Below are 17045 nucleotides of genomic sequence, written 5' to 3'. Positions count from 1 at the left end.
GCGATAATAGAACCATCGCGAAATGAACTTTGCGGTATTTCCGTACGAAGACCAAAATGAAAATACTACATGTGTGAAACATTTTTCAACACTTATAAGGGGAAGTGCGGGTAGCACGCCCATAAGGGTCAAAACGCGCCACCCTTGAATAAGGCTAAATATCCTCATTGTGATTATTTCCAATAGTCTATACGATAAAGCAATGGAAAATATTGCCATTGGATACATACATTTTATGATTTAACTCTAATTATAAATGAAAAACTCGATAAAACGATTTTTGCATGTTTTGATGCAATTTTGGCTCGGTGGCATTTAGTCTTTTTATCACTGTTATACATTGACGAATTAAAAATTAAGCCATGAGCTGCTTACTCGTATTATTTATGTTCCTCGCGAAATTGTCGTCAAAATTGGTCTTGATACGATTTTATGGGCCCTCAAACTTCTGAAGTCGGTGTGGGGCAGTACGCCCATGCTCATTTCGTATGACCGAAACAGCTGAAACATTCGATTAATTCTAATTTATGATTTGAGTACTTCTAAGTGAAGTTAAACGATTTACAATGATGCTAATATCATCTTCCAAACTTAGACGTACATGCGATGAATCGTGTATTCTGCCATTATCCTCGATTTTGAATAATAATAAACAGTAAAAGTACAGACAACAACAGTCTGTGGTAAAAGTGTTGATAAAGTACAATTATTGATCAAATTTCATTGTTGGGTCTTTCTTTTCTAATAAGCAAATAAATCATCACAGCAGGCTCTTGAATTTTGAGTTTTTTAACAAAGTTCATCGAAATTAGGTGACAAACAACTTCTCTGAATAAAGGTGAGCGAGCCAAGGACGGAAAACCTCTTTAATAAAGACGATAATAATAACTTCTCTGAAGAAACCGCTAAAAATTGTTAATATTGACCAAAACGTCGGCATTAATGTATATTGAAACTTCGCTGAAGACACCTATGGTCTAAAGTATCATAAAGTATGTACCAAAGTATGTACGATTTCCACACACTATGCGTCTCCGAATTTCTCTGCTGGTATCATTTTCGGCAGTCACCAGAGAGCCCAACTACACAAATTCTTCTTCCACCTCGATTTCGTCACCACCGATGCAAACTCGCGGTGGGTGGCTAACATTGTCTTCTCTTGAACCTCTTCCTATCATGTACTTCGTCTTCGACGTGTTGATGACTAGTCCGATCCGCTTAGCTCCCCTCTTGCCCTCTCCGTCCACTCAAAGTTACGTGCCCTAATATCTATGTTGTCGGCGAGGCCAAATAGCTGGACGGACTGAAAACTGTACCTCTCGTGTATTCGCGGCATTTCTGCAGTACTTGGAGAATGGCGAACACCTGGTCTGTGGTGGAGCGCTCCCCCATAAAACGTGCCTGGTACTGCCACACAAACCCTCTTGAAATTGGTGCTAGTCGATGGCATGAAATTTGGGAGAGTACCTTGTAGACGGCGTTCAGCAATGTGATTGCGCGGTAGTTGCTACAATCTAGCTTATCGCTCTTTTTGTAAATGGGACACACGACACCTCCCATCCACTCCTGCGGCAATACTTCCTCCTCCCAAATCTTGGTAATTACCCAGTGCAGCGCTTTAGCCAGTGCCTCATCACCGTGTTTAAATAGCTCTCCTGGTAGTTGGTCACCCCAGGGGCCTTGTTGGTCTTCAGCCGGCCAATCTCCACCTGGATTTCCTGGAGCCGGTAAAATTATATCCTGCGCGCGTTCTCCCGGGTGCATCACCATACCGCCATCTTCATCTGCCACATCGCCTTTCAGGTGTTCTTCGTAGTGCTGCCGCCACCTTTGGATTACCTCACGCTCATTCGTAAGAAGGTTCCCGTTTATGTCACATATCAGGCTGTGGCACGTGGCCCTTACGCGAACAGTTCAACTTCTCATAGAACTTTCGTGTGTTATTAGCGCGGTACAGTTGCTCCGTCTTTTCACGGTCTCGGTCTTCCTGCTGGCACTTTTTCCTCCGGAAAATCAAGTTTTGTCTGTTCCACGCCCGTTTATATCGTGCCTCGTTCGCCCTCGTGCGGTGTCGCAGCACTTCCAGCTGCTGCGCGTATCCTTGGGCTAGTCTACCATCTTGTAGCCGCCCAATATTGAGCCGCAGCGTTCGACTACTACGTCGAGAGTTTTGAGCGCAGGCATACTGCAACGAGGTAGTGGTCGGATTCAATATTCGCACTGCGGTGAGTGCGGACGTTCGTGATGTCGGAGAAGAATTTACCGTCGATTAGAACGTGGTCGATTTGGTTTGCCGTTTCTTGGTTAGGTCGCCTAGGTCTTTTCCGATTATAGCAAGTCGTATTATCTCTTATGTTGCTCGTAATTATTGGTTTTCCAGGAGGCTTATTTGTCCTGCGCAAACCTCCTGTCTCGTCGGAGGGCCGTCGTGTCAGGTCAGTTTTGTGTCTCACCTGACACCAGGACTTGGGCTTGTGCGCTTTGAGCGGCACACGGTCGCTTTGGTGGAGCCTACTTGTGGATACATGCAACTTTTTATGGGAGTTTAACAGGGCCCACTGTCAAACCCCACTACATCCTAGGCAAGCCCCACAACTCGCAGACCGTCGATTATGGAATTCCACAATACGCCAGGTATAGGTGAATCGACACTGTATCCAACCAGGTAGGTAGTTACCAGACATAGCTTAGAGTGCTGAAAAAATGTTTAGGTTTGGTAAAAAACATGTAAAAAAATATTTATAGATTTCAGCACAATTTATTTATTTATTTATCATCAGACTAAGGCCGGAGTGGCCTGTGCTGCACATAAAAGACTTCTCCATTCAGCTCGGTTCATGGCTGCACTTCGCCAACCACGCAGTCTGCGGAGGGTCCGCAAGTCGTCCTCCACCTGATCGATCCACCTTGCCCGCTGTGCACCTCGCCTTCTTGTTCCCGTCGGATCGTTGTCGAGAACCATTTTTACCGGATTACTGTCCGACATTCTGGCTACGTGCCCGGCCCACCGCAGTCTTCCGATTTTCGCGGTGTGAACGATGGATGGTTCTCCCAACAGCTGATGCAACTCGTGGTTCATTCGCCTCCTCCACGTACCGTTCGCCATCTGCAACCCACCATAGATGGTACGCAACACTTTCCTTTCGAAGACTCCCAGTGCGCGTTGGTCCTCCACGAGCATCGTCCAGGTCTCGTGTCCGTAGAGAACTACCGGTCTTATAAGCGTTTTGTAGATAGTCAGTTTGGTACGGCGGCGAACTCTATTCGATCGAAGCGTCTTGCGGAGTCCAAAGTACGAACGATTTCCAGCCACTATGCGTCTCCGAATTTCTCTGCTGGTATCGTTATCGGCGGTCACCAGTGAGCCCAAGTACACGAATTCTTCAACCACCTCGATTTCGTCACCACCGATAGAAACTCGTGGTGGGTGGCTCACATTGACCTCTCTTGAGCCTCTTCCTATCATGTACTTCGTCTTCGACGTGTTGATGACTAGTCCAATCCGTTTAGCTTCGCTTTTCAGTCTGATGTAGGCTTCCTCCATCCTCTCAAAGTTTCGTGCCATGATATCAATGTCGTCGGCGAAACCAAATAACTGGACGGACTTCGTGAAAATCGTACCACTCGTGTCAATCCCTGCCCTTCGTATTACTCCCTCCAAAGCGATGTTGAATAGCAGACACGAAAGACCGCCTTGCCGTAACCCTCTACGGGTTTCGAAGGGACTCGAGAATGCCCCTGAAACTCGAACTACGCACATCACCCGATCCATCGTCGCCTTGATCAACCGTATCAGTTTATCCGGAAATCCGTTTTCGTGCATTAGCTGCCATAGCTGGTCCCGATCGATTGTATCATATGCGGCTTTGAAGTCGATAAATAGATGATGTGTGGGCACGTTGTATTCGCGGCATTTCTGCAATACCTGACGTATGGCAAACACCTGGTCTGTGGTAGAGCGTTCACCCATAAATCCCGCCTGGTACTGCCCCACGAACTCTCTTGCAATTGGTGTTAGTCGACGGCATAAAATTTGGGAGAGTACCTTGTAGGCGGCGTTCAGCAATGTGATTGCGCGGTAGTTGCTACAATCCAACTTATCGCCCTTTTTGTAGATGGGACACACGACACCTTCCATCCAATCCTGCGGCAGAACCTCATCCTCCCAAACCTTGGTAATCACCCAGTGCAGCGCTCGAGCCAGTGCTTCACCACCGTGTTTAAACAGCTCTCCTGGTAGTTGGTCAACTCCAGGGGCTTTGTTGTTTTTCAGCCGGCCGATCTCCTCCTGGATTTCCTGGAGATTCGGAGCCGGAAGTCGCATGTCCTGCGCGCGTGCTCCTAGGTTCATTACCATACCGCCACCGTTGTCTGCCATATCGCCATTCAGGTGCTCTTCGTAGTGCTGCCGCCACCTTTGGATCACCTCACGCTCGTTCGTAAGAAGGTTCCCGTTTATGTCCTTACACATATCGGGCTGTGGCACGTGGCCCTTACGTGAACGGTTCAACTTCTCATAGAACTTTCGTGCGTTATTAGCGCGGTACAGTTCCTCCGTCTCTTCACGGTCTCGATCTTCCTGCTGGCGCTTTTCCTCCGGAAAATCGAGTTTTGTCTGTTCCGCGCCCGTTTGTATCGTGCCTCGTTCGCCCTCGTGCGGTGTTGCAGCAATCTCGCCCATGCTGCATTCTTCTCCTCAACTAACTGCTCACATTCGCCGTCATACCAGTCGTTTCTCTGATCCGGAGCCACCGTGCCTAGTGCAGCGGTTGCGGTGCTTCCAATGGCGGATCGAATATCTCTCCAGCCATCTTCAAGAGATGCTGCGCCTAGCTGCTCTTCCGTTGGGAGTGCCACTTCCAGCTGCTGCGCGTAGTCTTGGGCTAGTCTACCGTCTTGTAGCCGCCCAATGTTAAGCCGCGGCGGACGACTCCGACGCGTGTTGATCACCGTCGAGAGTTTTGAGCGCAGACATACTGCGACGAGGTAGTGGTCGGATTCAATATTCGCACTGCGGTAAGTGCGTACGTTCGTGATGTCGGAGAAGAATTTACCGTCGATTAGAACGTGGTCGATTTGGTTTTCCGTTACTTGATTAGGTGATTTCCATGTGGCCTTGTGGATATTCTTGCGGGGAAAGAAAGTGCTTCGGACTACCATTCCGCGGGAGGCTGCAAAGTTTATGCATCGTTGGCCGTTGTCGTTCGATACGGTATGCAGACTATCCGGTCCGATGACCGGTCTATACATTTCCTCCCTTCCTACCTGAGCGTTCATGTCACCGATGACGATTTTGACGTCCCGCAGTGGGCATCCATCGTATGTCTGCTCCAGCTGCGCATAGAACGCTTCTTTCTCGTCGTCGGATCTCCCTTCGTGTGGGCAGTGCACGTTGATGATGCTATAGTTGAAGAAACGGCCTTTTATCCTCAGCTTGCACATCCTTGCGTTGATTGGCTGCCACCCAATCACGCGTTGGCGCATCTTACCCAGAACTATGAAGCCGGTTCCCAGCTCGTTGGTGGTGCCACAGCTTTGGTAGAAGGTAGCCGCTCGATGCCCGCTTTTCCACACTTTCTGTCCTGTCCAGCAGATTTCCTGCAGCGCTACGACATCGAAGTTGCGGGGATGTAATTCATCGTAGATTATCCTGTCGCAACCTGGGAAGCCTAGCGACTTGCAGTTCCATGTTCCAAGCTTCCAATCGTGATCCTTTATTCGTCGCCTAGGTCGTTGCCGATTGTATCGAGTCGTATTATCTTCTATGTCGTTCGTAATGGTTGGTTTTAAAGACGGCTTATTGGGCCTGCGCAAACCTCCTGTCTCGTCGGAGGGCCGTCGTGTCAGGGCTGTTTAGCGTCCCACCTAACACCAGGACTTGGGCTTGTGCGCTTTGAGCGGCACACGGTCGCTTTGGCGGAGCCTACTTGCGGATACATGCAGCTTTTTATAGAGGTTTAACAGGGCCCACTGTCAAACCCCACCACATCCTAGGCAGGCGCCACAACTCGCAGATGGCCTGGGGAGGGATCGTCAAGCCCTTGGACATAGTCCCTGCTGCCCCAGATTTCAGATTTCAGCACAAGTAGGTTATATTTTAATTTTAATTATCGTCCAGTTGTTCAATATAGGTGCTAAGATTCCAAATTCAATGGCCATCATAAACACAATCAACAAACAAGCTAAGCGTACCATTTATGTACCTAACTTAGGATTTGATTCATTACTATCGAACAGCGCTCTATGAGTGTTAAAAATAGGAAAACAGAAATGGGATGTAGAAATGAGAAGATGGGTTGATTTCCTCAACTGGTCATGACTCTTTTGTAAACTCGATAGATTGTGAGGTCCTATTTGGAGCCTATTTGGAGCATGATCCATCAATTACATTTCAGACCCGCGTTAGACACACCGTCAGTTACGGTTGCTATAGCGCACACTATCCCGAATAAACATCGTTTTTCGAGTGTTTTAGTGATCTTCACGATCCAGTCGCAAACGGATCAGTTAGTCTGGTGGCAAAGAAGACATAAGCAATCAAAGTTTGGTGAAAATCGGTGACAAAACAGCTGAAAACTGTGAATTTTTGAGTGCTTTAGTGCAACAAACAACAAGACAAACTGACGTTGCCGGGTCGACCGGCTGATTTCATTCATCCATTCGGTGGTGTGGGTCGCGGTACACCTACATGTGAAGCTTTTAGAACAATAAAAGTGACGAAAAGTTTCGAAAAGATTCGATCATTTGAAATTTTATCAGAAATTCAAAAATTCGCCTGTAACACCCGGAGTATACTACAGTACGTTCCGTTAGTGTATAACTACAGTTTAGACCAAAATTCTATAAACAGCTTTTGAGAAAAGAGTAGGGCTTTAGTTTCTACGATTAATTTGAGAATTTGGGGTAGGTGACGGGTGACCGTTGCCACTGTGAGAATAGCGTAGCACAATATGGCGGCCGCTAGTAGCGGCGACCCGGGAGGGTCCGTAGGACGTAGAATACCGGCATACATGGACCCTACGAATAAATTCGGCGAATTGATATTCCTTCAACTAACCGGAAAATACGGTGACGCTCTTCCGTCAAACCCGTTCATCATTGGAAAATCAGAGGAAATGTGCGCAGGTAGACCAATTGATTCCGCCAAATCTGAAGCCCAAGGTACAAAGTATACCCTGAGACTCAGGGATACTACTCAAGATGCCAAGTTGCTCAAGCTTACAAAACTTATCGATGAGACGGATGTCGAAGTTATTCCCCACCCGAGTTTAAACGTCAGCAGATGCGTGATCTCCTGTTATGAGCTAATGAGAATGGACGAGAAAGACATACTAGCGGAGATGACAAGAGATGGGGTAATTCGTGTACAACGAATCACCAGAAACGAAGGTGGTCAGAGAGTAAACACGCCGGCTCTTATCCTAACGTTCTGCAAAACAACATATCCAGAGTTCGTCAAAATCGGTCTACTGCATGTAGCCACCCGGCCATATTTCCCAAATCCAATGCTGTGCTATAGTTGCTTCAGCTATGGCCATACTCGAACCCGATGTCCTGGACCACAAAGATGCCACAATTGTTCCGGCAACCCTCATGGCGAGGAGGAATGTGGCGAAGCGTCACTTTGCCGAAACTGCAAAGGTAACCATCGTCCCACTAGTCGTCAATGCCCAGTCTACCAGAAGGAGGTAGAGGTAATTAAAATAAAGGTTCGAGATAATGTTACATTCCCGGAGGCAAGAAAGCGTGCTGAGCTACAAGCAGGAAGCAATTATGCGCAGGTAGCGGCACGACAAAATGAGTTCGAGAAAAAGCTGAAAGATCTGGAAGCTGCGATGGAATCGAAGGACAAGGAGATTACAAGGCTGCGGGAAGAAAGCAAACGCAAGGACGATAAGATGAAAATTATGTCAAACATCAGGAAAATTTGCACTGTAGACCGGAAACTTTGGATAGACGACAGGGAGAAGGGGTAGCCATTCTTTTCCCTAGCCGCCGCTCTACAAATATTATACAATCAGCCACGATGCCCGACAAACAACATAACACCGAACGTGCCAACGATACTACACAAAGTCTTTCCACAGTGTCGGCTGTTGCCGATGGAAATGGAAACAATCGTGTAGTAGTTTCGGCAACGGCCGGCACTGTGGGGCAAGAAGTCCCACAGCCCAAGTAACAATTTCCATGCTTCTTGGATTTATCTAATTCTTATTGCAGACTTATGACAGCAATCACCTAGCTAATTGCTCAGTTTTATTGGCGCTCTTATCGCTATCAATAAACCTATCATAAATCTGCTCAAAAAAGCTTCAAACGTCAAATGCTCGTTGACCATATGAACAGATCTATGGTTGTGATAAAGAGCGTAATAAATCTAATTCTCAACGCTCGGATAAAGCTCCAATTTTTGGTCATAATGTGGTCAAATGAATTACCCCCATAAGAATGTTTGCATTGCGAAGAGTTTATGACGGTGTTCAAAAAAATCGAAAATTTTCTTATCAAATTCCATGATGGCCATATTGAAAATGGAAATGCATTTCAAATTTCAGTGAAAATTATGATTAAACGTAATTTTCACCGCGTATCTAGAGATGTCGTAAAATCCCGATCAATCGATTAATTACTAATCGATTACTCTTGATCCTTGTCGATTATTGAATTAATTAATCATTGTATAGTAATCGATTCAAAATTAATCGATTATCACAACGATGAATCGATCAATCGAAATAATCAATTAATTTTCGACATCCTTATGATGTCGTAAAATTCTGATCAATCGATTAGTAACTAATCGATTACTCATGATTCATCTCGATTATTGAATCGATTAATCGTTGGGTAATAATCGATTCAAAATTAATCGATTATCACAACGATGAATCGATTAATCGAAGTAATCGATTAATTTGCGACATCTCTACGCGTATCATGCCTTTTCTGACAACAAATTTTATTTACTAATAATTTCGGTAAAAGTACTAATCAATTTAGTAGACATCTTAGACAATGTGGTAATAAATATTTTCAATTTATTTCCCTGAGGTACGTTATATTGCCGGCGCGTGGTGTTCAAACTTATTTTTTCACCAGCTTTGACCATGAAATCGAACGCGCATCTCATTTTCATAGCAGGAAATCGAAGAACAAACCTGAAAGCAAATATTTTTTTGTTGTCATCATCATAAGTTCCACCAAAAATCCATTTTGTTATTATTTTTCTGCAAAGTTTTGTTTCTCTTTTTTTAAAGCAACATTTTGACAGCTGCCGCAGCCAAATTCCCTTTTTTGCGGGTGGTTTAAATAAGGTTTCTAAATGCTCTTATGATAGGTTTATAGTGGTTATCTGGAGTGGGCCACTTGGCAATATCTTACTCTTATAGAGGTCATCCGAAGGTTGCCGTGTATTATTCGGTTTTATTGTTAGATCTTATAAATTGATCTTGAAAACCTTTCCTAGAGCGGAATAAAACTTGAAATGTTACTTGGGAGGTCAGTTATCCCTATATCGTACCTCAACCAGGTACTGCTTCGCCCAATTCTTTTTCAGATGACCCCCAATGCACAATACTGCTCTCACCAGGAGAAGGCCCTTCAAAAATCCGTCGAAAGAACATTACACAAAGCGCTTCCCCAGTGCCGGCTGTTGTCGGTATTGGAAAAACTAGTGTAATGGTTTCGACATCAGCTGGCACTGTGGGGCAAAGCGTCCCACAGGCAAGTTCTCAATCTCTAAACACATTAGCAAAGGCTACTGCTGCATCTTCCTCCTTTACAGCCGGTTGCTCTATTCGCAAGTTTCCGATACGGCACTCTTCAGCATCCTCTTCGTCGTCCACCATACTGTCAACTCTAGATAGTCACTCTGGCGGCTGTTTCGCACTACAGTGGAATCTGCGTGGACTCAGGGCCAACATCAGCGAGTTGAAGCTCCTAATTTCCAACCTCGAACCTTGTGCCATTGCACTTCAAGAAACCAAGGTAAATCGAGCCACTACACCTCCGAATTTCATCGGCAGGAGCTATACGCTACTCCTGGAGTTGAATAGCGTACACTATTGGCAACACGGAGTAGGCCTTGTCATCCGTGAAGGCATACCGTTCGAACGACTACAAATAGACACTACGCTGCATCTAGTCGCTGCACGCATCCTTGCACCGATTCAGGTAACTGTTGTTCCAATTTATATTCCGCCGAGTTCAACCCAGTGCCAAGCTGATTTGTGCGCATTATGGCGCATTATTTCATGAGTTGGAAGGTCCGATTATATTTCTGGGTGACTTCAACGCTCATCACCTTGCCTGGGGTTCGCCATCGTCGACCGCGTTGGGTAGGTTCATCGGCGAAACGACTTTGGAAAGTAAACTTGTGATCCTTAATAACAGCTCTCCGACTCGCATCGACCCGACTACGGGTAACACTTCGGCAATCGACCTGACCTTATGCTCCGAGAGCCTAGCCGCCAAGTTCATTTGGCGAACGCTGTCGGATACGCACAACAGTGACCACTTTCCGATAACGTTGTCCATACCCGGATGGTCATAATCGCGAACAATGCAACAAAAATGGATATATGACCGTGCAGACTGGCCACTGTATGAACGCGTCACCGCCGAAACCATCCGTCCAGAAATCGAGTGGGACGTCAACGACTTCACTGAAAAGATAATTGCAGCAGAGACTCTTGCCATACCGCGATCCAGCGGCCGCGTCGGCCCAAAAGCGGTACCATGGTGGTGCCCCGAAGCAAAAGCGGCAATTCGTCAGCGACGGAAGTGTCTTCGATCTTTACGGCGGTTGCGAAAGAAAAATCCAGCCGAAGCCGAAGCTCTCGCGATGTTTCAGCAAGCGAGAGCAGCGGCAAGAAAGGCGATTAAGCAGGCGAAGGAGCAATCATGGGAAAAATTTGTTGCAAAAATCTCACCGAGTAGTACTACGACCGAACTGTGGCGAACTGTGAACACCCTACGAGGTAGCCGACAACAACGCTCCGTCGTAATTAAGTGTACGGATGGATAACTGATAACCCGGAAGAAGCAGCAAAAGCACTAGCAGAACTCTACAGCGAGAGATCAGCAACTTCCAACTATCCCTTATCTTTTCAGAAGGTAAAGGCAGCAGCTGAACGAAAACCTATAGATCTTTCGCCAAACACCAATGACGTCTACAACATTGACATTACCCTTAACGAACTTTTGTGGGCTATCGACAAAGGCCGAAGCGCTTCGACAGGACCTGATATGATAGGGTATCCCTTGCTTCAGCATCTTCCTTTAACTGTAAAAACGACACTTCTCGGGCTTCTCAACAAAATTTGGTGCAATGGCGAATTTCCTGCCAGCTGGCGGAATGCAATAATCGTACCCATCCCAAAACCGAACTGCCACGAACTACTTGAACGAATAATTAACCGCTGATTAGTCACCGAGCTGGAGTCTAAAGGAAGACTTGATGACCGTCAACATGCTTTCCGTGCGGGACAAGGTGTCGATTCTTACTTCGCTGAGCTGGAACAATCACTGCACACCGTGGACGAGCATGCATTAATAGCTTCCTTGGATGTTTCGAAAGCATATGACACTGCCTGGAGATATGGTATTTTGCGCACTCTTAAGTCATGGCACATACGTGGTCGTATGATGAATTTGCTGCAAAGCTTCCTCACGGAGAGAACTTTCCAAGTATCTGTAGGAAAATATATATCTCGCGAATATCCTCTGGAAAAATGGAGTACCACAGGGGTCCGTTCTATCCGTGACGCTATTTCTTGTCGCAATGCAGCCCATTTTCCAGAAACTACCAAGTGTAGTCAACATTCTCCTGTATGCTGACGACATACTTCTTGTAGTACACGGTGCGAAAAGCGAGAGTTTACACCGGAAACTGCAAATCGCAGTCAAAGCTGTCGACAAATGGGCAAAAAGCGTGGGGTTCGTAATATCCACGTCGAAGTCGCACATCTTCTACTGCAGCCCAAACGCACGTCGAGAATCCTCGTTACAAATCGCCATTGACCGAGTCCCCATCCCAAAAACCAACCGGCTGAGGATCTTGGGTGTTATCATGGATCGAACCTTGACGTTCAAGCCCCATTGTCGAACGGTGAAGGAAGCCTGCCAATCTCGGTTGCGAATTCTGCAGATGATTGGGTCCAAACTTCCTCGTGGCAATCGAACATCCCTGCTGCAGGTTGGATCTGCCCTAGTTACTGCTAAACTTACCCATGGGATTGGACTAGTGAGTCGAATAGGACCAACTACTTTACAAAACCTCGCCCCCGCTTACAATAAAATGGTCCGTTTAGCTCCCGGAGCCTTCGTTACTAGCCCTATTGATTCGGTTATGGCCGAGGCAGGTACATTACCTTTTGACCTACTTGTTGCTCAAGCCGTAGCGCGGTCAGCCATCCGACTACAGGCAAAAATCGAAACAATCACATCTTACCGATAACTCAACGAGCATCAAATCACCTCCATGAATTGACGGATTCAACGCTTCCCGCTGTTGCCCAGCTTGTTCGACTAAGCGATCGTGTATGGAATGCTAAGAAACCGTCTGTTGTCTGGGATGTAAAGAAGAACGTGCGCGCCGGAGATCCACCATGGAAAGTCCAGCCAATTGTCAGACAACTACTGAAGACACGGTTTCAACGATCAACTGTCGTCTACACCGACGGTTCTAAACATGATGAAACGGTAGGGGCCGCAGTCTTCAACAACGCGATTACAGGAACCTACAGTCTCCCAAAAGAACAGTGGTTACAGGAAGTGGAAAGACTAGCTCAAAACAGGCCAATTACATTTTGCTGGATTCCTGGACACACTGGGATCAGAGGAAACACCGAGGCTGATCGGCTAGCCAACGAGGCGAGAAGACAACCCGTAATAAACGTTCCAATACCTGCAGAGGATGCAGTGAAAACCGTGAAACAGGCGATATGCTCTCTATGGGACTGATGCGGAACGGTGTTGGACGTCCGGCATTTAATACTTGAATGCAGAAAATATGAAGAAGCAAGAAAGAACAATAACATCAGTACCAGTTTACGCGATGCTCTAGGAAATACTGAGGAAACAACAACGAAAATGCGGAACTTTTTACGCGATACAGATCTATATAACCAACTTTAAAGAAAGAGGCAAGAACAGAGAAGCGGCAGCGCAGAAGCCAACGATACTACACAAAGTCTTTCACCAGTGCCGGCTGTTGCCGGTAGTCCTGGAAACAAATGTGTAGTAGTTTCGGCAATGGCTGGCACTGTGGGGCAAGGCGTCCCATAGAGCGTCAATACCGCTGCTAACGTATGATTTGCCCTGGCATTTATTCTGACGGCTGTAAAGCTACAGTACCAACGAATCGTCACTAAGTAGAGGAGGAGGAGAGCAGAAAGGACAAAATAAGAGTCATGAAAAACATGAAATTCAGATATTAAACTAGAAGTAAAAAAATAAGGATACTAAGCTCAAGAAGAACAAGAAGACACGAATGCACCATATTCTGGTGTGAAGTGTCCCAAATAAAAATAATAATAATAATAAATAATCAATTACATTTGGTGAATACGATAAGTAAAGTAACGTATTGAGTATATTCGTTTCGAATTGCATTCTTCATGTTACGTTCTGCATAGCTTTTCCAGTCTTCAGAAATCCATCACTTCCACAATACGCATCGATATTAACGGTAGTCGGAAATTCATCATTGATATTAGGAACTACTGCTCTTTAGTGCTAGTTGAGAGAACCAAAGCTTATTTTATCTGACTAGCTCTTGATGATTTTCTTCCTCGCTCTACCCTAGTCCCGGTTTAGACGATGTGTCATTGTGATCAATTTCTTGCCATATCACACAATTATTGTTTTCCTCTGGGTTCGCATGACCGGTTTTTCCCCCACGTCCATCCATGCAACCACGATGCCATTGACGAGCTCTGGAGACCGATTACCACCTACTACAAATGATAGCACCCCGGTACCGGAAGGAAAACTCACTCTCTCTTCTGGTCTAGTGGTGGCGACAAAGCATTTATCTCTGCAGATAATGTGGGATAATGTATTATCATTATCAGAATCACATGATGGTGCCGTTTTTCCGCTTCGGAACTATGCTCTGCCAGGGTAAGTGGAAAAGGGATCAAGCACCCGGGCAAGATTTCTCGCTTTGTCGGATAGGATGACGGAGATTATGTAAAAGAGAAGATTACACGAATAGAATTGAATAGGACATCATTGTAATGGTCATATATTAATATCAGTCTACGGAGATCATCTCCGGCAGCCGCAACCAAGGAAGGGGCAAGATTGTGTTGTTCATCGAAATCGATTAGATTAGGAGCTGTTGTTCCGATTTCTTGATTGAACAGTGTATCATTCGTACGATCGAATCATGGAACCGTATTGGAGGATTGAATGAGACGAATCGAAAGAGATAATTTTCGATTGATTCTGCTGAATGGAGAATAATTTCTTATTTTTTCTTGTTATCTTATTAAATGCACTGGTTGATTTCATAAAATCAATAAGCAAATAATTCCATATTTTTTCCGCAATACTGAAAATTTCATGACAATTGGTTGCAATTTATTGTTAACGATTTAATAATATGATGCAATTTAACTATCGACGGGACACCCTTTCCCCAATGACAAAATTACTTCATTTTCATTTTATCTGTATTTGTTGCTAAATCAGGAAACACCCGTCAACTTTAGAAAAGTTTTGGAACAATTCCAATTCCTAAAATTATTCGTCATGTTACGGTGTTTCAGCATTGTATATCAATGATGTCATAACGGAATCAACGGAATCAACAATCCATTTATGTCGCACCCTGGCCACATGGAACGCCACTTCAAATTTTATCATAAACAAATGGAAAGCAAAACAAGAAAACTGATTGTTTATCCTTTTTATGCTTCCCTCATGCATATGGCCAAATAACGAGTACCAGCTTCAAACCACTTTAGTTCTGCTTCAACATAAGACGAATCATCGATAGCTTCGTTCCAGCTTAGAATTCAGTTGAAGTCGAGGCGTGGGTGTAAGAAGTAAAGGATAAAAAGTGCTCGTAGCAGTGCGGTTCGTGGGAAAGAAGCAGGAACAAAAATGGTTTTACACAGCACATCCAGGCAGTTGGGATATCTGTACGCCGGTTTGTGTTTAACCTGTTCGGTACTTTTGCTGATAAATGCTTGCCAAATATTAAGCAATGGTAAGTATAGAATTTTGCAAGTAGGTAAGCCTAATGATACTTTGATACATTCAATCTTGCATTTAAAAAACATTAAGAATTAAATTTAACATGAACCGACAATCGATATCTAATAAAAGATCGTTAATTCAAGGAATATTAGTGATATTTGTTTTGTTTAGTGAGTGGAAAATATTAGGTTATTAAATTAACTAAAATTAATCAATTCAGAAAATATATTACTTACTGATTTGGGTTGTTGCAACGGATTTTCCCAGCCTCGAATGAACGATAGAATTAATTATTGTAATCCGGGGAAAATTGAACACCGGGGTAACATTGATCAGTTTCACCATTTTCAAAAACTAAACTAAACTAAATATTATTTCCTGTTATCACAATTACTTATTGTGAGTTAGGTATTTTAATCTTGACTAAATTTGCTGCTGAATGGTATAACCTTCGGATGAATTTGAATTTATTTTTCGCTAAAATTTGAACAATAAAATCAACATTAATATGTGAACTCATAGCAAGCTGCTAAACAAGTATAATAACAAAAAAATAAGCTCGTACCTATAGTTATGCAGGGTTGCTACGACTACGCGGATTTCGAGATTCTTGCGGTTTTTGTAGATTTGGCGCGGATTTAGTGTTTGGTGTAAATTTAATAAATCAAATGCTAGATTCAAGGATGTTTATTCGAAAATTAGGTTTATTACTATCCAGATGGGCTTTGTTTTTCATTAGCAAATGTTATTGAGAACAAAACTTACGTTTGAAGGCTATTAAAATTATTTTTATATCCAAGCCCTAGAAGAATGGCATTTATTCATTACACGCTTAAGCATTCTTTAAACAGATATTATGAGGATAGGGACGACACTTTTTTTTTTCTTTTTACCCTCCATCGACCCCCGCACCAAAAAGCTCGCATTGAGAGCCCCCTGGTGTGGACTCAAACTAATATAATACTAAAACGCGGGAGACATTTAAGCTAAAACTAATTAAACTTTATGAAATCCCAGTGGAACCAGGTTCCTTTGAAGGAATTCACAAATGAAAAACTAAATCTAAGTTATTACAACATACAATAGTGATAACGTTTCGTGGCTACAAGGAAAATAATATTTATAGGAGAAAAACTAGCAGGAGCCAGAAAAACCTACAGCAATACAAATTGAAATGGTTGACGTTTTTTTAGAGAAGATATTCATTTACGTTCCTCATCATATGCCTCTTTAGTTTACTTTTAAATGACATTTTATTCAAAATTATTAAACTTCTTTGAACCGTAAATTGTTATGCGTGATAGTCCTAAATTTGTGGATGCACTACTTCTCAATAGTTCATTAGTGTTTCTTGTGAGCAAGGGAATATCTATAATTGGAAAGGCAATATTGTGATTGAATTCACGATTATGCAAACAATTGGGTACAAATAAAATTAAGCATATGCGGTATTTCGAAAAATTTCGTTTCAGGTAGTTCGAAACGAAATTCCGCGGAATTTCGCGGAATTTGCGCATGGCGAAATCTGATTTCTTGATTTCGTTTCGTTCCGTAAAATTACAAATATTTCGCTAGAAAAAACTAGCTTCTAACGAAATTTAACGGAATTCCGCTGAATTTCGAAACAAATTTAAACTTAAACCATACTTTATATTATCAAAAATTTTGGCTGCGCCGCTGAACATAATCGTAAAGTTGTTTTCAAAACTTTAGGTTATACAATATTCCTATTAACGCTTACTACATAAACTCATTCTTAGTCGACAAATTCGTATGTAGTTTTCTTCTATATGAATGCGGAAACGATCATGTGTATGCTGATCATGGGACGGCAGCTA

General features: G+C 44.0%; 1 protein-coding gene across 2 annotated transcripts in view; it reads left to right on the top strand.

Moving 5' to 3' along the window:
• The first annotated feature begins 15023 nt into the window (after window positions 1-15023).
• The window catches only part of LOC134227190 (uncharacterized), a 31173-nt gene continuing 29151 nt past the window's right edge, over window positions 15024-17045 (top strand). Inside the window, exon 1 of one of the 2 annotated variants that reach the window (XM_062708515.1) lies at window positions 15024-15217. In XM_062708515.1, coding sequence (XP_062564499.1) covers window positions 15112-15217 — 106 coding nt within the window. In that variant the 5' untranslated portion in view covers window positions 15024-15111. The remainder of the gene's footprint in view (window positions 15218-17045) is intronic. The other variant, XM_062708514.1, reaches the window with a different exon arrangement.

Source organism: Armigeres subalbatus, chromosome 3 (assembly GCF_024139115.2).
Source record: "Armigeres subalbatus isolate Guangzhou_Male chromosome 3, GZ_Asu_2, whole genome shotgun sequence".
NCBI lineage: Eukaryota > Metazoa > Arthropoda > Insecta > Diptera > Culicidae > Armigeres > Armigeres subalbatus.
This window is presented reverse-complemented; position numbering and strand designations above follow the sequence as displayed.